This window comes from Uloborus diversus, chromosome 4 (assembly GCF_026930045.1).
Source record: "Uloborus diversus isolate 005 chromosome 4, Udiv.v.3.1, whole genome shotgun sequence".
Taxonomy (NCBI): domain Eukaryota; kingdom Metazoa; phylum Arthropoda; class Arachnida; order Araneae; family Uloboridae; genus Uloborus; species Uloborus diversus.
Window position 1 is genome coordinate 85,652,053 of NC_072734.1, and position 25,479 is coordinate 85,677,531.

Consider the following 25,479-nt stretch of genomic DNA (forward strand, 5'->3'; position numbering starts at 1 on the left):
TGCGCGTCAAAGAGATCCAGACATTCAGACATCTAGACATCCAGACAGAGACTTCGAGCTTTATTATTAGTAAAAATTATTTTTATTTTAAAGCATGCTGTTGCCTAAATTTCTAAAGGGGGGGGGGATCTGGTCACCTTAGTTTTGAGTCGAATAAGAGTTATTCGTGGAAACTTTAGGTTTACTGTTATTTTGAGAAAATCTGCAGAACTTCTGGAAAGTGCCTGTTTGGAGATTTTGCAGAAAATCTGCTCTTTGATTACCCGCTTCCTCTTCATGCCCCTTACACGCCCTGGTAAAACGGATGATGCAATGATCGGCTATATGAGTGTTTCTCAGGCAAAAATTTTCCTTGTTCCGAATGATCAACGTTTTTTGTAGCCAGCTCTTGGTCTAATAGGTCTTCTGTACTTCTTTTGCTAGAAATTAAGCCTTGATGATGCATGTTAAAATATAGGATTGGCAACTTAGCTCGGAGTCAAGGTTTCTTGCTAGAGGAGGAATGGTAATGAAAACTGTTTGCTAAGTATGCAGATCTGTATGAATTAAGCTAACAGACACAAAATATTTTCTTATTATTTTTATGTCATTTATTGATTACTCCTAATCCACAAACTCATTAAATCCATACGACTAAAGGATCCTTTCACGTCAATCCATCAAAAGAGTACCACAAAGGAATCCTTCATCAAATTCTCAACAAATTCTTTTCAAATATGCGTTGCCATTCAACAGCATAAAAAAATAATCATAATAATAAAACGCCAAGCGGTTCATCCGCGAAATCAGGTTCAGGAAACAACAACGGTCCATTCTTTAGATATTTCCCCCTGAAGGAAGAAAAAAAAAAAAAAAAAAACGCGAAACAAGAAAAGGCCACGAACTAGAAAGAGTAGTTCTGTGAGGGTGGCTCGAATCACGTGAGTGCAGGTGTACGTGCGCGGGGGGAGGCGTGTTCGTCCACGAATTCCTCCGAGTTCGGTTGGTGCCGTACGCTGGACAATCGCGGAAGGAAAGAGTTCCTTCGTAGAAGGTTATTTTGTTTGTTATCTCGCCACTTAATTTTTTAAACCATCCTTTTTTCGCGCATTAATAACTCTCTCTCTCTCACTTAAGATCCGGTCTGTTCCCATACCCTAACCGAGTCGTGTTCACCTACACTCACTCCGCCCCCAGCCTACGCTTTAGCAGAGGGGAAAGAAAAAAAATCGGTAATCACGATTTACCTGCCCGAACTCGTTCCTTTCTACTTTCAAGTTTACCCGGTTCTTTAAATATATTATTACTCTGGTGAGGTGGCAACTGACCAGTCGTTGAGCTGCAAAAGTAATTTGGAGATATGTCACTTTATTTATTCAAGTATAAACGAAATGAGACACAAAAAAAAGAAATTGGAATGTACTAGTGTTTTGGAGTTAACCCTTTAAGGAGGGACACATAATAGGTCCGTCTCCTAAGTTCATTTTATAAATCATTGAATACAAATAATTTGCAAAATATCAGCAAAAGAAGGAAAAAAAGCTATTGTTTAAAAAAGTATCCAAAAAATTTATTTTTTTATAATTTATTTATTTATATAATTTTTAAATTATATAACTTATTTATTGATTAATTTGTAATTTATTTATTTATTAATTTTGAAAACAAACAAAACTTTCAGAGCTTATGGTACGAACAAAATTAAAAGATTTTTCTTTTTAAGTAAAAGAAAAATAGATTTAACCTATTTTTAAGTTCTTATTTCAAAAATGAATAAATTAACAGATAAAAATAATAACAGCCTTGCATTGCAAGAGTATAATTATCAGAATTTTACAAGAAAAGTAAAGGAATATTGAAATTTCGAAACAGAGCACACAAAGTCTTTGTTTTGTGTTTTTAGATGTTAGAGCAAGAAACGTTTCTACTTTGTTCCTGTAATTCGTTTTCTCTATAAAGGTTTTATTCACACAATACAACTTACTATTATCATAACCAGTTTAGTTTTTGCGTAATATACTGTTAATTTTTGAAACTGCTTTGTATGACTGCCTACTAACGTCACAATTTTTGTTACACTCAAATAGTTTTAATATTTTACTAGAAAAAAAAAGCATGCATTATTAGGAGAAGAAAAGATTTCTTTGAGAAAAGCTGAAAAAATGATTTCTGCTAAGTAACGTTAATGAGTGCACAAGCCTACATATGTCATAACCATAAACAGTTTTCAATACAAAGAGATTCAACATTCCAGTACGTATTTCTTTGGGCTTGATTTTTACAATGCTTTAAGAAAGTAGTTCGCTTAAAAAAGTACATGTAATCTTATGCATAAAACCATTAAAATCACGTGGGTACAAATCAGCGAAAAAGGAACTTGTTATTTATGTGTCAAGAAAGATGGGAATGAAGTTTAGAATTTTTTTCTTATCCTTTAAATGTGTCCCCTCTGTCAAGAATCCCTCTTTATCTTGGGTTATTTCCCCAAGTTTGATGCAATTTACTGGAACCGTAGAGGAGTTTTATAGTAATTTAACGTGCCACAAAACTCTTTCAATTGCAATTTCATCATAAGTTAGACAGATTCCTAGAAATTTTCCTGCGTGAAGTGCAAAAAAGACGGGGGACTAATTTTATTCAAACCATTGATATCCAAGCTGGCAAATTATTTTGTATGAATACTATACCAATTTTCATATAATGTAACTATTGTTGTCATTTAGTTGTGAGGAAACTTTTCTTTAAAAAAATATTACTTGAAGAGTGATGTCATAACTTAGCAATGATTATATTTTTTAACAACTTCATATCCCTAGCCCCGCCCTCCCCCCACCCCAATTTAAAAGACAAGAAGGAAGAAAAAAACAGCCTCAGATCAATGTATACGATAGAGATGTTTTTTGTTACCACTAATTCATGGTGCGAACGATGAGCATTTGTCCATGATAAAAAATTATAATAAAAAAACTATTATTAGCTTTAAAAAGAAAAAAAGAAGGACTTTCCCACTTTTTGTGGTCAAGAGAAAAGAGGTCAAGTTGTAAAGTCATCAGTTTCAGCTGCCATTCTGCAAGTAGCAAATCTGTTTTAAAAAAATATGTTTCTTAAAATTAAAGACAACGGAACAACGAATCCAAAGGAAAAAATGGTTAAAGTTGAGTGTTCCATGTTCCGTGACATGACCGTTGATCCTGAGACTTAATTCTGGATGTAGATTCATTGGTAGAACTGAAACTCATAGTCTTCGAAAGTTGTTCTCTTTTCCATTTAGAATAGACAGAACAACTGCCCATTGTTCGTGTCCAATTAATCCTTTCTTCTGCCAAATACAACCCCTCTTTGTTTCTTCTGTGTCTTTTTCAGTACAACATTTCTGTTTTCGAATGAGTCGATATGTGGATTCTTGTTTCAAATATTCTTTTGAATGCTTTGTTATGCTCGGTTGAAAAGCGATTTCCGTGGTTCATTGATGGCTGATAATTATCTGCTGGAATCGTGCCGGCCTGAAATGTCTGCATCCATGTCACAACAACAAATCTAAGTTTCAAAATTAATAATTTTTAAGAGTTTTCTGCTGAATTCTTCTTAATTCTAAATATAAATAAATGTCTACATTCATGTCACAAGAACAACAATAATTATTAAGTGTCACTGCTGAATTCTTTCATTTTATTTTAAATAAAATTATTTTTGGGAATGTGTCTCCAAAATGTCCGAGTACTAGAAATAACAGTTTTTAATGAGTTGCAAGTTAAAAATTTTATTTCTCAAGTTAACACGGCATTTATGTTTTAAGATACACTCATGTGATGTGGTTTAGTAGGATATGTATTTAGTAGGATATGTATTATTCTTAAGTGCCAATTAGCTGATGAAATGCTTTCTCGCAGCAAGCATATGATGTATCTTGGATCTTGTTTCTAAGCAACTCACAAAATTTATATAAGTACATTATTTAAAGCTTAAATGGCTAAAAGAAAAGGTCTTTGACGTTTCAAAGCAGCAATCAATTTTCTATTATCTATATTTTTTTTTAAAATACAAATATTTTAAGAAAGAAATAAGAAATTGCAACAGCATGCGTGCAACTTGTCGCTTTAGAATATCCTGCGGTGTAAATGGAATAAATGGTACTCGAATAAATGAAAAAGTTAGTGCTAACGGTTCCGCAAAAGCGTGTGAAAATTTTTCATTCTTTTCATGAAAGTATACTTTCTGGAAAACTATTCTATCGTTGTTGGAACGAAAAAATGACAGACAAAAGTTCTATTTCTAATGGTTTGTAATTTGAAAATTTTTTACATATTCAATAAAATTTAAACCTTTTCCAAATTTTCTCACTTTGTTTTCTGATCAACTAACTCACTATGAACGCAGTTCTCCCTTCCTCGATGAAAAATTCTCATAAGTTTGAATTTCCTACCGAATGTTATGAGATGTTTAGTGCAGATTTATTTTTTCTTGCGTAGGATGACTTAACGTTTAAATGTTCCATAAGATCAAAAAATAATCAGCACTATTTTTCTTTGCAATTTATACCATAGCTCAGAAATATAAGCGATAATACTTCGAAATTATTACTGTCATTTACCCATCCCATTGTAACTAGCAATCTTATCTAGAACCAATGTTTTACCGAGAAAATATTTAATTTCGAAAATGTTTCTAGGAAGCGCTTTGTACCCCTGACCATTTGAAAATGACGTGAAACATAATGTGTGTGTTTTTTTTTTTTTTTTTTTTTTTTTTTTTTTTGAGAAAACTCTCAGATTGGTCCGACATCAAAATGTTGCTTTTTAGTCAATGAACTTGTACATTTCAAAAGTATCATTTATTCCAACACCAACTTTTTTATTACCCCCACCACCAGAACTGAGCAAATCGTGATTGGACATAATGGAGCAGAAGTGTAATACCCCCCCCCCCCTCTACCACCTTATTCCCATTTTCCATTAAATCTCTTCATGCAGTGACATGAGTTTTGCGAGCCCCTCCCAGTACACAAAGGGTAACATCTCTTCTTTTCGAAATCCACTCGGTTTTGTGTTAATATCTTTTCCCTGAAACGTGATACGATCTGTTTCGGGAACGAGCGACGCCATGATGAATGGATTCGCCATTATGGGAATTGCTCCACTTCCGTGTCATGCGCAGAAATAAAGGGACCGTTCAAGGGAATTATGTTCGAGAACTAAATTCAGATGTCATTACACTAGTTATTGTTGCTTCTTCTTCGAAATCTGGACAGAATGTTATTTTAATACGAGTGAGTGCTGCATCTGATGCGATTAGAGTATGCCTGAAAGTCAGTTTCCATTACCATAATCTCGATCTAATTTCTGTTAAAAGAAACGTCTTTTTGCCAAGCAACACACAAATCCATGCATCTCGAAATGGGAGGCTTTTTCAACAACAGTTGTTTCCTTGTTTATGTCTTGGTTCATATTTTTTATTATTTTTTTTCCATGAGTGATATTATGATAATTAGGGAAGCCCCGAACTTATATTTTTTTAACTGGAAAAATTCTCAATTTGCTGAATGGAACTACCAAATTTTGCTGCATGCTGAAAAAACGGATATGCACACATGCGTACATTTCTAATGAAAAGGGACATTCGGAATGCTGGTTATAATATTCTTTTCTACTATCTTTTTAACCGACCCATTTTGTTGCAATATATTTATTTACCGATCTATGTCATTTTAAATAAATTAACTCATATTCATAGCTGGGAATAAATAACAAGTCATGCTTCAATAAGATCGAAAGAATTTCGTATTTGCTTTAGATCTACAACTTATTCTCAATCTATATTACAATAAATAGGTTTTATTTCACAACACTTGAACTTAATGACTCAAGAAATTATAAATAAAAATCGTCTAAGTTTCAAGTTTATTTTAGATCAGCATTGATTTTCGAATGTGCTCTCTCCTTCAGTTACATTAGTTTTTGCTAATGTTGTCTTCACATTGTCTTAAGCTGCCTTTCGAATCAGCTCTCTCCATAAAAAGCATTGGTTTTTGAATATGCTCTCCCCATCAATATAAGGTTTCTGGTTTGTTATCTTCATCAATAACACTGGCTTTCGATTAATGTGCTCTCTGCATCAATAACATTTGCAGTCAGGTATGCTCTTTCCATTAATAACATTCATTTTTTGGTTCGGGTCTTCATCAACAACATAGACTTAGTATATGCTTTCGACTTAGTATATGCATAGTATATGCTTTCTCAATGACATCGTTTTTCTGGTATGCTGACTTCCTCAACAACACTGACTTTTGAGAATCTGCTATTCCTTTCACAAACATTGGTTTTCGGGTCTGTGCTCTTCATTAGTTTTTTCCTTTCTTTTGAGGAATTTGGCTGCCGGTGTTCGCACAAGTAGATGAAGATAATATCAATTAAATAAGATAAAAATTAACATAAATTTGACAATTTTATTTTTAACAGAATAAAAAGAATCGATAAACGTACAGAAATAAATTTACTGCTCCCACATATAGTATTTAAATTGAGTGGCAACACTTGAGAAAAGAAGATAAATGTTCTATGAATATGATAAAGAAAATAGCTAAGTATTCTTCGATATTTTCCATCATTATTCCATGCACTTTCTTAAAGTAAAGCAAAGATCCGGGGAATGTACTCTAGTGGAACTTTTCCCAAAGAAAGAAGAAAACTCCAGCATTTTATTCCTCTACTTACGGTGGCCACGTCTACGAGTAGAATAATCATTTCCTTTCCTCTCTCATGCAATCGATCCGTTACGGTCACAGCAGAGGTTGCACAACGACGAGCTTCTATTGTGGTTACTTTTTGTGCTTCTGAACTTAATTTGTGCGACCCCAAACAAAATGAGGCGCATTGGAAAAATATTTCAGTTTCAACCATTGTTTTCCAGACCGTTTGATATCGCAACCTGCACAAAAGTCATTGCATGGAGTTACGTTTGTTCTGATGGTGGAGTTAATTGCTTGAGTAGGTTTTGTTGTGAGGTTGCATCATTATTACCAAATTTACCTGAGTTCAGCTTTTTGTGGTTTTGAAAATCTAACTGCATTTCTGTCAAATTTTCCCATGGTAAAATCTTTACACATTTTTAAAGCAAGCAGTAATTTATAATTAAGTTGAATGTATTAATATAAAAATAGTTCTGTTTGGAATGTGTTTAAAGTTTCAGGACAGGCTTAAAATTTCCTTGATTTTAAATAACGTAACGAGGGAAAAAGTTTTAAAAAATTTTGCCGAAGGATTAATACTTTATACTAGAATTATAATTTGGATTTAAAAATTAATCATTTTGGTGATGCTACAGCAGCATTTATTGATGTTATGAGTGCTTATTTTAATTACAGTTTTGTAAAGTTCAAGGGCTTTTTTTTCTGTTCTAAATTTATCACCAAAATCATTTTCAATTAATTCGACAACATGAACCTAGAACGATCATTGAACCTTGCTCGCACATTTATTCAATTCCAGTTTGGTTGTTCTCATCGGTTGAATGTAACAAGCATTATTGTAAATAAAAATCCACTGCCATTGAGTTTATCAGTTTGTATTTCTATGGATTAATGGAGTTTAAAACTCGATCGTAGTTGTTGTTGAACTTTGGTTCCCTGCGTTCTGAACTGTGACCATTTCAACGCTTTCAAGCTGTTGTACATTGAGGGTTAATGACCAGATATCCTCACATTTTCGACAAATACGATCTAGCCTTTTCAAATGAAAGTTTTAGTAACTGTGCAAAAGTAAAAGCAGAATGCAATGGGATCTTTATTAAAAAAAAAAAAAAAAAAAAAAAAAAAAAAAAACACTAAAGGAAAGCCTTGTGTTAAACTGCTGATTAATAAGTTTTTTAAGCCACTTATATGACAAATCTAAACTTATTCTATTACTGGGTGCCCGTGTGTCTTTCGCATGCGCTTGCCCGAGCTAAGCATGGGCTCTGCGGTGTCTAGGGGCCTAATGCCAGTATAAAAAGCGAAGTTTTAGAAATAAATGTATTATGAAAGGGCTAAGCCTGTTCCTCTTGACGGCAAGCCGATTAAGATCGGGTTTATCTAAGGAGTTAAACCATGAAAGGGCGTGGTTCTGCGCCCTTACACTGTTCCAAGAGAATTTAAGACTTGTGGGCTTTTTCGGTTAGAATACGGTCATCAGAACAGACTTCGAATATAATAGAAGAATATATCGAAAGAAACCCTTAATAAAGTATGCTATCCTCAAAATCAAATCTTCAAAAAGCATTTAATCAAAGCAATTTTTTTAAAACATGGATTAGTCAAAACGGTTACTTCCCTAAATAAGCATTGGTCAAGGTGAATTCCTTCATTCAAATATACGATTGTTGAACCGAACTCTTCTCAAAATAATGATCATTGAAAGGGATATTACGCAAATTGGTGTTCGTAAAAATCATCCTTTTATAAAACATGCCACCATCAAATAGACATTTTCAAAATATATTTTCAAAATGGACCTTTCACTAATCAAGAATTTAAAAAAAAAAGTTGTTATTTAACAGTATTAAATAATTTCATATTGCATTACATTATTTTTAAACGTGAAATAATGTTGTTAAACTGGGCAAGTTTTGTGTACGTATGTAAAGATTGAAAGTATTGTTGAATATTTAAAGATGAACTCTATTCGTATAATTTTTGAAAAATATTTTCATTTAATTTGACGTAATTTTTATCCTTACAACTTTATTGTTATTAATCTGGTTTCTTTTTAAAACGACAAATGTTTGGATTTTGCCCTGTTGTAAGGCTCCACTTGGTTTTCATGGTAAATACTCGTAACTACTGCATTTCATTCGAAGCATTAAAGAGGTGAATGTAGACTAATTCCATTCGGGGCAACAAATGAGCAGAGAGCTTTCCAATTGCTTTTGCACTACGTTATTTTCTACAAATGAAGCTCTTATTTGCCTTTTTTCTCTAATGAAAAGTTTTCTATTTCAGGTCTGGGCATCGTGCTGGTGTCTATGAGTGGTGTGGCGTGGCGTCTGACCTCAAGGGAGTCTCCCTCCTGTAGGGCAATGTTCGGATTCAGGAGGGCGCGACACGAGCCACACAGGAGGTTCGTGCCCAGGGTACCCCACTATGGAAGGCCGCACCCCTTTAGTGGTAAGTTACGGCTGCCCTTTGTTATTGACAACTGCATCATTAACGTTCTAAAATTGTTACCTTTTTGGCGTTAAACATTACTTGATGTTTTTTTATTGGCTTGGATACACGTGTTTCCTGGTTTTCTTTCTTATTTACCAGTGTAGATTGCTCAATTTTTCCTCGTGGAAAGTTACCTGATCAATTCCATAGATGTGGGAATCGAATGTTCATATCATCAGGGAATCTGGATTAATATATGTTACTTCTGATTTCAGTCTACAAACAATTTCGAAGGATCATTTATGTCTGTAACGTTCTTTCAAGTCAAAAGCAATGCATGGTTGAAATATTTAAAATAATCTCCGCATTTCTGTCATTTTTCAAATCATGATTTTGTTTTCGCCTGAAATTTGACCGGAAAACATCATTTTCATTTTATTGGAAAGTTTGATGGTCAACAAGAAAATGCTTCTTCACTTGCATTCAAGCCATACATTGGACAAATAAAACCAGATTAGAAGCATATGATTCACATCTACAAGGAAGAGAAGAACTTAGATTGTGAGGAATAATGTCGGAATCGCGCAGCGCCCAAGTCACGTTACGATTCCTCTTGATATTAGCAAACATTTCCTAAATCATATAATCATTGTACATGTTACATGAGTTACGATTTTTTAAGAAAAAAAAAACGGAAGAAAAAACAACCTTTCCATTCTTCTCGAGTTTATTAAAAGTAAGATCCCTTCAATAAGTTTTGAATTTTAACTTAAGAATTTGTTTAATGATCAGTAAAACTGTTACAAATTTTACTAAAGCATTCAATTTTCTCCAATAAAGTAAAAACAGCTCCTTATCAATGATATATTTTGTTAATAAAATTTAATATTTACTTCTAATGGCAGCAGTTTCCAAACTAAATTTGACAGCTCAGACTTGCATTGCATATTTCGTTATATATATTTTCGCTGGTGCTCATTTATTTTTACACGAAATTCTTGAAATGATACTTTTGTTTCAAATCACTCAGTCACGATTGATGCCTAAAATTTATTATGATTGTTTTTTAATTTTCAGCAATGTTATATCCAGATATCACACTACGACCGCCTCCTCCGTCGTATCAAGCCTCGATGCAGGAATATCGTCTGCGCCTTCTGTTGATGGATAGACAGACACCCCCCACGACACATCCTCCACCACCACAGCCACCGCCACCTCCACCGGTGTACCGAGGGCCAGCTACAGTTTATCCCAGGTAATAGATTGAAATAATTACCATATGTGATATCAATTCCTTCCTTAAGTAAAGAAGAGAGATTCCAATGCGCATGAGGAACATGGAAGTTTTTATTTATTTGAAAATAAAATGTATCTTTGTTTCTCCTTGTTTTTGTTTTTTTCCCCCTTTTTCCTTTTTGTTTTGTTTTGTTTCCTTTTTTTTCCAATACAATTGTAAAATTCCCATTTTATTTAAAATATGCACCGAACATGGATATTGTGTCATAAAAAAGAAAATTGTAAAATTTGGGAAGTTGTGGCGTGAAGTGTATATAACTCGTTGCAGTTAGGGTTTCAAATCCTGCGCCGAATTCAGTACCGCGGGATTCGGGATTGTAAGGAGTCAATTCCGCGGGATCTCGGGATCCCGCGGGATTTATTTGGTTAATTAAATTTTAATGTCAAATAGAAAAAGTTGTGGTTTTTAGAAAGGACTGCTTTTGTAACTTGAATTATTAGTTTTCTTGAATCCCGTACATCAATTGTTTCGGACTACTAAATCAGCTCCCAATTAACCATTAGCGTTTAGTATGCAAAAGTGTGCCCTAAAAATGTCCAATGCGCCTTACTAGGGTTTCCAATCCCGAATCCCGCGGGATCCCGCATGATATTTAGCTGCTCAAGAGCTGATTTTGCTCTCAATCCCGCCGGTATTCTCAATGCAAGTTAAATTTGAAACAGCAAAACTAATATGCTGTAGACATCGTTTTTATCCGAAATTTGCAATTCTTGAGCAAAAACCCAGCATAAGAAAAGAAGAATTTATTTCAGAATGTGATGAAGTTAATGGGGATCTTTTGGTAAATGTCCACAATAATTTAAGCTCAATAAAACCAACTGCTGTAGAGCAACTGTTTTCATCTAGCACATCATTTTTTTGAGCTAAAATTCTTTCCCATTCCAGCGGGTAGTGCAATTTGTAATACACTTTTTCTGTCTTTCTGTTAAAGCGTAATTTTCTGGATTTTAAGTAATAGCAATGGTTTTTGAAAATTTTTGTACATTTTACAAATTTTCTCAACTTACGAAAATTGAGACCTCGAATGAGAATACCAATTCAATCTCAAAAACATATACTCGACTTTTTTTTGTGTTTTTAATGGTAAATCCCCGGTTTATCAAAAATGAGACACAAAGATATACGAAGTGATTCAAATTTCAGATGATGCTTGTGAAAAATAGTCGTTTCATGAGCTGCAAATGTTGGAAAACGTTTATATGGGGAAAAAATGCGGGATTGAAAATCCCGCGGGGTTAATCCCGTTAAATATCGTGCGGGATCCCGTGGGGATTCGGGATTGGAAACCCTAATTGCAGTTGCCGACAATTTGATGGAGACAAGACCCAAATTAGGAGAGTTTCATTTCTCTGACTTATTGCTCAAAGGCAAATTACATTTCAAGTCAGTTGAACATCATTTTCTATCTTTTGCTGAAGATAAGCTTTGAGTTTCTTACTAATTGCTAACCAATTGCTACAAGTTTCATTGCCAGGGCATTTTAGCCTTTTCTTCCATTTTTTTTTCCAACGGTGGTCCGCGAACCATTGGTGTTCAAAATAGGAGTAGAGGAGAGACAGAGAGAAAGAATTGTATATCGTAGTTCTTGTACTTTATATTTATTACACAATTTTACAGCCTTTAAATGTGTAATTGCTTACATTTTTAAAGACAACTTGGGGGCTCCGCCCCTACTTGTTGCCGCTCACCAGCCCCCAAAGATTGCTTTGCAATCTTATTTGGTTTGCGAAGATTTAAAGTGCCTGTAAGAAGAATTAGTTACAATACGTATTAAGATTAGAACAAATAAAAATCACGCTCTCCCCCTTCCCGCAGAAAATAGAGTTTTAGTAAAACACTCATTAAACATAGAAAAATACTAAAATCCCACTCCAACCCGAAAACAAAAAGAACTTAATAAAAATACGTATAACAGAGTTGTTTTTAAAGAAACGCTTCAAAAAGCTCCCCTCCCCCAGGGCCCAAACTAACTTGTACCAAATTTCCAAGCTTAAGGGAATCGTGAACATAGCAAAACGGCCTTTTTGTATGTTTCGAAAGTCGCTTTTAAATTCATGGTCTCTAGTAATATATTTCGCTCTTTATCTCCAAGCTTGAATTGAGTTCAGCATAAGATTTTCGCTAAAATGGAAACCCTTATATCTTCTGTTCTAATTAATTGAGAAAAGCTTTATACTGTCCAACCACGGATTGCATGGAATTTTCAAACGTCCAGATAAGACAAATCAATGTGAATAAGGGGGAAAAGTAAAATTTTGATGCATGTATTCCGCTCATTTGAATGAGACTCTGCTTCTGAAAAAGCTGGCATCGGTAAAAAATAATAGATTCGTCCATTTCCGGCTGTAAAACGGATGTTTGTCTTTCCACACAATCCGTGGTCAAACAGTATGATGCAGAAACAAAATCTCTTTCGAACGACATAGAACATTAAAGGTGTGGAAAATCTTTGATCCCTTTAATAAGCAATTTGCATGAAATTTGAGCTTAAAAAAAAAAAAAAAACTCATTCGAAATTTAAGAAACAAAACCACAAGTGCAAACCACCTGAGCTCGAAGTAATTTTGTACAAAATTTGAAGGCTGTAGGTGGTAGGGGGTGTCCTGGGCGAAGACCCGCCAAAGACTTCCTTTCACAATTTCTTTGACTTTACTTTTTTTTGTATATAGAAATAGTAATGAAGATACTGAGTACTTGTTAACCGTACAAAGTAGTATGTTTTCGTGATGGAGCAAACGGTCACATCCCATAAGAACTATTGGAAGTTGGTCATTAGTTTGTGAATCCTTGAAGAAAAAAATAACTCTTCATCAATTGCGTAAATTTCAATGTGATCTGAAATGCAGGCTTAGAAATTTTAAGAATCATAAACATATCTGCTTTGGCTGATATGTGTATGGGAAGAAAGAGATATTTCCTTGTTTAAGTTATCGAACACAAAAGATGTATGTACACACTTCTCAATAAAACCGCGATAATTAAAAAAAGAACTCAAAAGTTGGAAAAGCATTAAAACATTTAATAATTCTAGATCTTTTTGATTGTCATACTTTCTGTTGACGCGATTCAAAAAGTCAGACGATCGTTTATAAAATCCAGCCATGTTATTACGAAAGTTTGGGATCGTATGAGAGGGGAAGAATTTACGACAAATCTCCCTTCCTAAGCAATAAATAAATGAAATGAATCAAAACTACATCGCCCCAAGTTCCAAAAAGAAGCTTTATGATCCCCGCTGCTATAAAATTATCATGCTTTATCGATTTCTGGATTTTAAAATATCCCCCAGCGCTTTCATAAACGGCTTTCTGAACCATCTAAAATGTCCATAAATTCTTGAGATTTTTTAGGCCTCGGAATGCCTAGGCCGAATCTAGGCCTAATTTGAGGAGGTTTTTTTTTTGCTTTTTTCTTTTTTTTTTTAAAGGCAAATATGACGTTCTCTTATAAAATCTTCAGTTGATGGTTTTTTATTTAGTGTTTCGATAACTGTGTTTCATTCTATATCACAAGAAGTTCGTGCAGAACTGGACAAACCTACTTTACCGTATACCAACAACAGTTTTTGTTATACACTGAATCAATATTTCGAACTTTTCCAGAGGGGAGGAGAGGGGGCAAAAGGTGTATTCTCAATGAAAATTTTATCAGAAAACAACAAGAACCATGCCCACTCTTACGTAAAACATTAATTTTTCAAACCCCCCCCCCCCCACCCCAAATGACTGCCCTGTGTATATCTCCCTCGAATTCAAATTACATCAAATATATTATTCAAACTAATTTTCTGAAAAAAAAATATGTCCCTTTCAGGAGAAAATTAGTTGTTAAGGTAAAAATTTTATGAAATTCATTGTGTAAATTATTTTCTAGTGGCCCGGCGAGGGGGGGAGGAGCGTATCAGCCCCTTCGGAGCCCTTAGCTTTAACACACATTGCTAATCATGGTATGGTAGTTTATGTACATGTTTGGACAGTTGCGACCAAAAAAAAAAAAAAAACGTCAGAAGGGAAATTTTGGCTGTGTTAGTGTTATCGTGTGGGTGGGAGAAATACGTTATAGAATTAGAGTTGCAGCACAATGTACAATCTTATACACCAGAAAGTAGAAATGAATAAATAAGAACGATTCCATGAAGGCATCTATATCACGCCCACCATTTCGGACCCCCCGGGGGGAAAAGGGGTGTACTCTTCGAATTTTATCTGAAAACAAAACAAACCACTCCCGCTTTTATTCAAAAACATTCATTTCTTAAAGTGGAGACAATGGGATTGTTTCCAAAATTTTAAAAGTTTTTTTTTTCTGAAAGAACATGCTTAAAAACATAGGATCAAAATATTTTTTAAATAATTTGTTTAAGTTTAATATTTTTAAAAAACTGCTTAAATCGGTGCGCTTTCATTGTTTACGTTTCTTGCCGATGACTTCACAAATGATGAAATGCCATTCTGTGTTGCCATTCACAGAGCAAAATATTTAATTCGCATCTTTACTCACGTGCATTGGCAACGATATGGTTGATAGCAAGCATAGAGCGCAATTTTAATTCGCTTCTTGGTTATCATAACGTGGAAACGCGGTACAAAATGCGCCAAAGAGCATCATTTGTGACGTCATCAAGATTACGCCTTGTTTGCAAAATCGGGCATTTAAAAAAATTAATAAAAAATAACTGTTGGGAAAATAAAAGAATTTTCTGGGTCCATTTTTTTTTTTGCTTATTCTTTTAATTTCAGTGACTAAAAGTACTACTTTTGACTGAAAGAAACAACCCCATTGACCCCCTTAAATGGCGGGTCTGCGTATATTTTTGAACATACATTAATGAATTTACAAGTTTTTTACAGCAAAAGAAAATTAGAAGACTTTTTAATCTTTACCAAAAACAAAATAACCATAATAATGTTAAAATTCAGAAATAAAATAAATATTATATTTTTCAGTTAGCAATGATGTCAGAATTAAAATCGCATACAACTTTCGATTGTTACTACTATTATTATTTCGAAAGATGAAGAAGAAATGATTTTTTTTTCATAATGGTTTTTGCTTTTCAGCTAATTTGGTCAAGCTTGTATTTTTTTCCTGACTTGAAAACGTTTTTTAATTTCATTACAGATTTCCTATGAATATTGGCATCTCGGACTACAGTCGACCGCCCAGCTATCGCTCTAGGCCGAGCAGTGCAGGTCAACCAAGTCCAGTTGGGCCGGAGGATGTGGAATTAATCAATAATCCATCTACATCTAGCTCACATCACCTTCCCAGTGACGTCATCGCTTCTTCTTTAACGGTCGTCGCGTCCACCGCGCAACAGCAGAATGTTGGACGTTTAACGCCATCTGCCGTTACTAATTCGAACCATGTCGAGGTTGTTGCACAGGTGTGATAACAGATGGCAGCACACTCAACAAATCTAGGAAATATGTGTGGAATGGAAAGAGAAGCTATTTGAATTCGCCTTTTTTCACATGCTAAACCCCCCTCACTTTACGTAATTTTTTCAAAAAAATAAATAAATAAATAAATAAATAAAATAAATAAATAAATAAATAAATAAATAAGTAAATAAGTAAATAAATAAATAAATAAATAAATAAATAAATAAATAAATAATAGTTTTCATCGCCGTCATTAGTGATTAATTTATTGTGGAAAAAAATAACAGACACAGAAATTTAATTGAAAATAAAATTAAAAAAACTACTTTTATGTATTGGATTTAGTTTTAATTTATTTAAAACTCTCTCTCTTCTTCGTTAACATTTTTAAAAAAGAAGGAAAAGAGAAACATGTTTTGAAACTTTTTTTATTTGTATCTGCAATTTACAATATTTTGTTCTGTCAACCCAAATAATAAAAATACTATTTTTCACTTTATTTTATTTTTCTCCTATTGTTGCAAAATATGTGATAAAAAAAATTACTGTTTTACTATTTAGTTTTCACACAAATTTTCCTAGCGCTGTATTGATTTTGAGTATGACACTCAATCTATAAATGATAACAAAATGAAACAAATTTATTTTTTGTCTCCTATCCTTCAAGACTGAATAACTCATAAGCAATGATTTCTGCACAGAATACTTCAACAATAAGGCAGAGAATTCAGTTGTAGCATCAATTTCAGATTTGTTTCCTTTTTTTAATGGTTGTGAAACATTTTTTTTTTTAAACAAATGAAAGTTAAATTAAAATAAATGTTCTAAAGTTTTGTACAGACTATAATATACAAACAGAGAAGAAAAATACTCTTTCTGTTGATTTTTCTATGGGACTAAATGGCAGATGCTGCTATAGGTGCTGTTTTAGTTTCTATGCTAGTGTTATGGGGGGGGGGGGGAGATGAGTGTGAAATAATTGAATATTAGCTATATTGTATGATATATATATGTTGCTGTGAAAAACCAAACTTGGAACATGTTAATATTCATCGGACAAATGCACAAAAATATAACTAAATATTCAGTCTTTCACCAATACATTTGATAAAGTTAATGTTTGCCGCTGAATGTCAATGTCTACCAGGTTGTGGTACTCTAGCAGTAACATATGTACTGAATGCATTCAAATGATTTAAGACACTTTTATAAAGCACATATTTTGAGCATTTGTATTTTGTTTATTCACTCACAGCATGGTGCTATTAGAGTTTTTCACAAGAACCATTACATAAATTTCAGCATTTTATTAACTGGTGCAGTTAAATAAAATTTTGTTATGTTTGCAAGTAGCAAGCTACTGGAAATGGATTACAATATCAACAATGTTTTAAAATATGAATTGAAAAAAAAAAAATTAAAGTACACTTTGACTCGCAAATGAAATTTTCTATTTCTTTATTTAAAGGTATTCACTAACTGATTTTTTTTCCTTTTTAAGCACAGTTTGCTTGCAAATAAAGCTTTCCATTTTTTTTAGTTAAATTGATTCGCTAACTGATTTTTTTTTAAAGTAGAGTTTGACTTGCAAATGATGTTTTCTATTTCTTTATTCAAAGTTATTCATTAACAGATTTTTTTTTTTTTTTAATTTCTCAGTTGAAAATGAACCTACTATATATTTATTTGCATAATATCAAAAAATTTAAAAATTTGTAACGAAATAGTTAACATTACTAATTAAAGTTTTAATTACTACTAATAATCAATAGAATTTTTAATGTGATTTCAGAACTTATTGTGATTTATGCTTGTAGGAACTATGTTTTAACGTTGTAAATTTATTGAAAAGATATTAACTACATTCTTTTATTTTATAAACTATTGCATCACCATGCGGTATGAGGAGAGTAAACAAGATATTGATGTTCTTAGGAAACTTTAATCTGGACCAACTGTTTGATAAAAGTGTATTGTTTATGCATATAAAATTGTGATGATTAATCCTTGCACAAAAGTTCCTTATTTGACCAATGATATATTTAATCATTTTCATCAAAAGGGTGGAAACATATCTTGAAAAGTACTGGTGATATCTTTATGAAAATTAATTCAGCTTCAACATATGACAAGCATGATTTTTAAACACAAATTATTGCAGAATTAAGAACTTTCATTTTTAAAGTGAAGCAGGTTCTTCAGAGTAAGGAATTTGAAAATTTTAAATAAAATTTAAAATGTTAATACCAATAAATTTTTGTCTTCTAAGAACAGCTGAAAATTTCTGACCTTTTCTTTTCTTTTCCTTCAACCCCCCTCCCTTCCTTCCCCCTGGATTGTTTGTAGGAACTTCTTAAACATGTTAAGCAAGCTTAAAGAATGTTCTCTGAACTCCCTTTCTGGTTAGTTTTTATTTCAGAAATTCTACCCTCCTCTTCTTGGACATTTTTTCTCAAAAGGTTTTTTTCACCTCATAAATTTGAATTATATTACAATTTTGTAATTTATAAAATAAAGTAATGAAACTATTAGTGGTACAGACTTCAAATTTTCATCACATTAGCAAACTTAAAACACTCATTCATACAATTACGTTTTTTTGAATAAAATTATTTCCCTTTTTCAGTCAAAAACTACCTCTACATTGAATGCTAAGATTTTCTGTAACTTTTATTTGATGAACATTAAAGTATTGTAAGCTTTTGGAGGATTTCAAAAACATAAAAGTATTGCTTCACTTTTGAAACAAAACTTTTTTTACAGCTGCATACCATCTCTTTATTTCTAATAGTGCCAATCACTCAGCATTCATTCATTCACATATTCATCCAATAAATGATCACAAAAATAAACCAATCATAAATTTTTTAATCAATAATATTTTATAACTGCAAAACTAATTAAATTTTTTAAAATGATTTGTTATTTATTTTACATAGGAACCTTTTAAAGCCAAAACGTTGTAGATCCATTACCCGTTTAAGGCTTCTTTTTTTTTTTTTTGTATCAGTGTAACATCAAAACCTTTTTTTTTTCGTATTGACTGGTGAAAGAAAAGTGATTTTTGTTTTGGCCTTTCAGCTATTGAAATTATTTAATTTTTATTCCTTTTTTTTTGTGATTACCTTCTTAACGTATTTAAACATTGATGTATGTTTTAAAGCAAGTACCAAACAGCTCATTATGGCATCCACAGACTGCAATTTCACTCTTGCCAGAGTTCATTAGTCTCGAATAGTCGAAACTAATCTGGAGAGAACAAGCCTCTTGTACAATCAGAAACTTTCACACTGATTGTTAAATTTAAATTTAACGTGCTAATGTGGAGTCTGCAAACATAGTGCAGCTCCACATCACAAAGTGAAGGTAAACACAAGTGTAACTAACTTATACTGTGCATCTCTGGTTAGTTGAGCTGTAACCTCGACTATGTTTATCTGTTTTAAGGGAGCTTAGTAAAAAATGGAAGTATTGTTGACTCGGATCTTAGTTGGGATAGTTTTGAAAAACTACTAAGAAAATGTCTCAACTCAACTTAGCGCCAATTACCCCTCCCTTTTTTCCGAAACAGAGGTAAACATTGTCAGAGTCGGAGCTCAACTTCTCAGAGCCTCACAATAGCTCATTGATGTATTATACTTGCCTCAGCTATAGAAAGATCTTCACTAAAAGGGAGTGAAAAGGATTTAATATGAGCATTAACATTTGTTGAATTTGGGGGGGGGGGACATATTTGTCACTGCCTAGTAAAGGGTTATGGACCTACAGCATTTTGAGTTCCATTAAATGTTAAGTTTATCAGTTTGGCAAAACCAAACGGAGTTCCAACTTCGACTTTAAAAGGCTCACACACACACACACACACACACACACACACACACACACACGCATATATATATATATATATATATATATATATATATATATATATATATATATATATATGAAGACGATGTAAAGTTTTGAAAGTTGTATCTACTAGTACATCAACATCAGTAGAAAGTGTGCTTGGAAATACTGTCATGTGTGTCAGGTTTTGTGATCTGCATAACTACATGTTCAGATCTTTTATACAATGAATGTATAAACTGATATATCATCTGCTGATGAGCATATTTTCATTGAAAGTCATTAAAAGTACTACTGACATGGAAAGCAGCTATGCAATATGTGTAATAAAAATGCATTATTATTTCAATCCTTCTTCAACTATACATGTGAATATTTTTGTACAGATTAGACAAGGATCATTGTGCCATAGTCATGTATTTATGTGTTGATATATATTTGAATAAAATTCCTGTAGATACAGTACTAGTATGTTCTCACTGTCTCAATAAAACACACATTTAGAAACTCCACTTGTTCAATATAATTTTAGAACAATATTTTCTAAAACCGACCGTATGTTGTACACAACATGGTTTGTAATGCAATACAGTCAAACTCGCTTATAACGAGTCCTGATTTAACAAGAACACGAGGAAATCGAAAATATTTGGTTGGTACAATGTTAAGTCAATGAGAGCATAACTCGCTTAAAATGAGAAAACCCTTCTTAAAGCGAGCAATATTTTTGTGATGCATAAAGATTTTATTGATGTGATTTCCAGCTTAGCTTATCCTTTCTCAGAAAAATTCCTTTGACACCCAAAAGTAGAGCTCGAAAATATCATGAAATTTTCAAAAATATCGAAAATATCCGATAATTTGATATATATTGGATATTTTGATATATATCCGATATTTTAAATCAGCAAACTCAAGTCTTCAAAATAGTAAATGCGACCTCAAATCACTCTTTATTTTCTTATATTACTATGATACATAATATGTAAACTTAAAAGTTTCTTTCATTGTTTATACATAACATTTCAATTAATTTTAATTGAAATAATTTATCATTAGCTGTTTTATTTATTTTTCTTCTGTTAGCTACTAATACAGTTATATGATTCAGAGATAAAAAGTATGCATTAGTCGGTGCACAGTCATAAGACATTTTTTTTTTCTTCTAACCAACGTTTAATAATTAATTAGGCACTTTTATTATGAATTAAAATTGTTTCATTACTAATAATTCTATTAATGATGTATTAATGCATTATAAAAATATAGTACATAACTTTTTGCTTGTTTTTTATAATGAACAATATTACAAAGATTAATATAGATCTTATATCGAAAACACACACACACACATTGTAGTTGAAGAAATAAATATCGAAAGTATCAAAATATCATGATATTTTCAAAATAATTATCGGACATATATCGTGATATATATCATGATTTCTATCGTCTGATATATATCGGCGAACCCTGCTCTGAAGTCAACTGAAAGTTAGTGATGAGTCATGAATCCTGAGAAAAAATGATGACGGTCTTTTTTTTTTTTTAAATTGTTGGAGTAGAGAAACACTTAAAAATTACATATTTGTTGACACCAATACGTTATCACTTCCAAGGATATGGTAAGTCAATTTCAAGCAAATGCAGATAAAAGAAAAAGTGATGAAAGCGATGACGGTTAAGACAAATGTGAAGAAATAGTCGATGGCTTTCGAGCTGCAGAAAAACTTTAATCTTTTTTTTTTTTTTTTTTTTGCAGAGGTGTAAATTTCAATTTTTTTCGCATGCACAAGAAAGATACAACCAGCAGTTAGGCAATTCAAGGCAATAGTAATAATAAGTAAGTGTGTATGAATTTTTTTGTGAAATTTTCAAACTCGTTTTTACGAGCACTAGGTTATAACGAGCAAATATCGCAGTCCCTTCGCGCTCGCTATAAGCGATTTCTACTGTACCAAAACCATGGAGGGATCCTTTGAAAATTGATATTGATCAAAGATTCCAAAAGAGCCATTTTCAAAGAGAATTATGGATTTACTGACCATACTAAGAGCCCTTGATATAAGTATAAATTTTGGAATCCTCTGTATTTTATTGTTTTTATTCTTTATTTATTTATTTATTTATTTATTTTTTGATAAAAAGCTCAAAAATGCTCCCGGAGAATGTTGAATTGATTTGAATTGTTCAGAAACTACTCTTATTAAAATAGCCATATCAAAACAAAACCGTTTTTCAGCATTTTGTTTTTCGTCCAGAGTTTTTCCAACAATTTTCGTTTGAAACAAATCGTTCGGGATCTATTATTATTTGTTGACCAGAAATTTCCACGTTGGCGCTATGTGAAGTTTCTACGAGTTGTAGAAATGAAATGTGCTGGCCGAGATCTTTTGAAAAAAAAAAAAAAAATCAACGGCTATTTATAGCACTGCAAGCAGTATCCTACTTTCCATTCTTTTATTTTTCAAAACTTCAATATTAACGTACTTATATTTGCCCTTTTTTTCTCTTTTTTTTTTTGTTCTTTGTGATAGTTTGACAATACATTAAGCTTTCTTTTATATCCTTATTCAGTTGTTTAAAAACTTTTAAGTGAAAGTAGGGCAAAAAGGAATTATAACTTTAAAAAAAAAAAAAAATTCATCGCAGGTTACTAGTGTATTCATACACTAGGTGGCCCAATGCAATGTATTCCTCCTTTGACTTTAGGAATGATGGTGTTCACAAAATCGAACCGATATCAATGCAATTCCCCTCCAAACGCTCATAAAACTAAAATTAATAAATGAAATTTAATTAATGAATTAAAATTTGAAGAAAAAAAAACTATTAACGTCAAGTGTCAACCACTACAACTTATAAAAAAAAAGTGGAATTGGATTCCAGTTTATGAATAAAAAGTATTTTATTGACGATTGAAAATTTGAGCAAGTATTTTTTTTATACACATAGAGGAAGAGTGTGAACTAATACTAGGAGTTGGAAAAAAAAATATCTAGCTTTAGTACTTTTCATTTACTACAACTCTTTTCTTGGGAAAAGGGGGGAATTATTAAAAAACCAAAAGCAAAAATGCCTTTGGATTAAAACTATTTATAGCACTTTCTCTCTCTCTCTTTTTGAAGGGAGCTGCCAGGGGCGAAGGTCATTGTGATCTCCCAAAAATTTTCTTTATTCGCAACTTTTTTCTGAGGATTTGGGGACAAAACTGCAATTTTTTAAATACCCAAATGTTCCTTTTCATGTGTGCTTACGAACGTGTGCATACCAGTATTTTATCGTTCCATTCGGTAATATATATATATTTCGGTAATATATATATATTCGGTATATATATATATATATATTCGGTATATATATATATATATTCGGTATATATATATATATATATTCGGTATATATATATATATATTCGGTATATATATATATATATATATATATATATATATATATATATATATATTCGGTATATATATATATCTTACTACTATTATATATGCGAAAGTTTGTCTGTATGGATGTATGGATGTATGGATGGATGTTTGTTACTCTTTCACGTAAAAACTACAGAACGGATTTTTATGAAACTTTACAATAATATAGCTTATGCATCAGAATAACACATAGGGTAGTTTTCGTCCCGTTATGGGGGGCAAAACCCCCTTAGGGGGGCAATAAAATACAATTTTCGTATAAATTCTCTAATATAGGGATGAAAAAATACTTGCACATATTTACATTATATGTCCATCGAAAGCTCTGATTTTTCTGCTGAAGATGGCACCTGTTCGAAATTTCTAAGTGGAATAAAAAACGAGTTATGAGCTTTTTAGTTCCATGTTCGAAGGCTTTCCTCAACTCAATACAGTATTTGGTGTATCATCTCAACTCCCTGTCGATAGCGGCAATTGTTGTATTGTTGGCTATCTTTGCTTTTCGTGACTGTTCAAGGCTTTTCTCAAGTCAAATCTTGAAGTAAGATTTTTGCACAAGATTGGCAAATAATACATGATTTGGCTGATCATTTTCCATTTAAACGGAGCTTTAATGTAATTAATGGTTTTTATTAATATTTATGTTGATTGAACACTTACTCATTATCTAATCAATCAGCAGATCGCCAAAATTTTTGCAGAAAGATTTCCGTAGCTGATGCATTTGGCAGTTTTTTTCAACGTCGCTGTTTTTGAAGCCGAAAACTACGTTATAATGTTTCTCAGCTTTCACCATGTAAACAAAATATCGCCAATCAAAGAATCTTTAAAAAACTTCTTTTACAGTGTTAAATAATCCAGCAACTAAATTAGGCAAATCCATAAACAGCACAAAAACTTCCATTAATTTTCCTTTTTGCACAATTTCAAACAATCGCCAAATTTTACTACTTATTTTGGAAACATTTCGGATGAAGCTCTTTAGCGCCATTTTATGGTGACCAAAAGTATCTCAGCACCTGGCGATAATATCTCAACGAAAATTAATATCATATCGTTCTACAAAGTAAGGAAAGAAGGGGGGAGCATCATCGAAGGTATCCCAAAAACGATTCAAGCAAATTCGGTAAAATCGCACCAAGAGCCCACAATGATTGAAATTTCCCAAAATAACTAAAGCAAGTATAAGGGGATTACGAGCGCGGCTATATTTTTTTTAAAACTGCGTACTTCAATAGCTATACAGAGAAGGTTTTAGACTCCATGTTAAAAAAAAAGTATCAAGATTTTTTTAAACACCAGAAGATTAATTTCATTGGAAATTTGTATATGCTTAAATATAGTGCTTTCGTTTCTAAATCAATACTAATTTGTTCTTTATACTTATTGCTATTTTAGTTTTATGGGTAAGGAAGAAACTCGATTTTTAATCACGTCAAAAAGATGTGTTTTAAATTCTTTCACTTAAAACAGAAAACAAAAGCAAGTAACGATTTTTTCTCATAATTATTACTGACCCAGGCAACGCCGGGTATTTTTGCTAGTATATATATATATATATATATATATATATATATATATATATATATATATATATATATATATATATATATATATATATATATATATATATATATATATATATATATATATATATATATATATATATATATATATTAGGGTGGTCCTCATTTTCGAAGTTGTAGATATTTTACGCGACGCCCCCTCAATTTGTTCCATTACGCAAATAAATGATCCTTGCAAAATTTTAAGTCAATGCATGAATATACCCGTGTTCCTAGGGCTCACTTTTTTGAGTTTAGGAGAAAAAATTGCGGATTTTCTCAGTTTTATGTAAAAATATTGTTACGTTTCATATTTAAAGTAATTTTGAACCTCAATAGATGTTGCTACTTCCAGACCGACCATTCTCTCACTTTCAATCCGTAAAATTTTACATGTTACAGAGGTTACATGTACACCAAGGGTTTTGGGTCAGGCATACGGCTATTCTGCGTGCGTTTCAAACCAAGCGGCAGGGGAACATTTCTTTCCACCAAGATGGACACAAGTTATTCTAAAGGTCAATAATGAATGATCTTTGACAACAAAAAATTGCTCCTCCAGGCTTTGGGAGTGTTGATTTACAAAATTTCCTGTGTATGTAATAGGAGTAGCAAATAGGGTAGCTAGGTTTCGATGCTATAAATAAAAGTAATGGCAATTATATTTTAATTCACTGTTCTTTAGTTATAAATGTACTTAAATGTTTATGCAATTTTTAATTATTAAAATATAAATTTTGTAAAATTTTGTAAAATCGATTATTTTAACATAAAAATATACTGTATTTTCCATACCTAAAATATAAATTAAAATCCAGATAGGAATAATGTAATAATCTATACT

General features: G+C 32.2%; 1 protein-coding gene across 1 annotated transcript in view; it reads left to right on the plus strand.

Moving 5' to 3' along the window:
* LOC129220132 (uncharacterized) overlaps positions 1 to 15,889 on the plus strand; it is a 57,271-nt gene extending 41,382 nt beyond the window's left edge. The window contains exons 2-4 of the mRNA XM_054854475.1: positions 8,954 to 9,118; positions 10,178 to 10,358; positions 15,522 to 15,889. Of these exons, the coding sequence (XP_054710450.1) occupies positions 8,954 to 9,118; positions 10,178 to 10,358; positions 15,522 to 15,792 (617 nt within the window). The 3' untranslated portion in view covers positions 15,793 to 15,889. The remainder of the gene's footprint in view (positions 1 to 8,953; positions 9,119 to 10,177; positions 10,359 to 15,521) is intronic.
* The last annotated feature ends 9,590 nt before the right edge of the window (positions 15,890 to 25,479 follow it).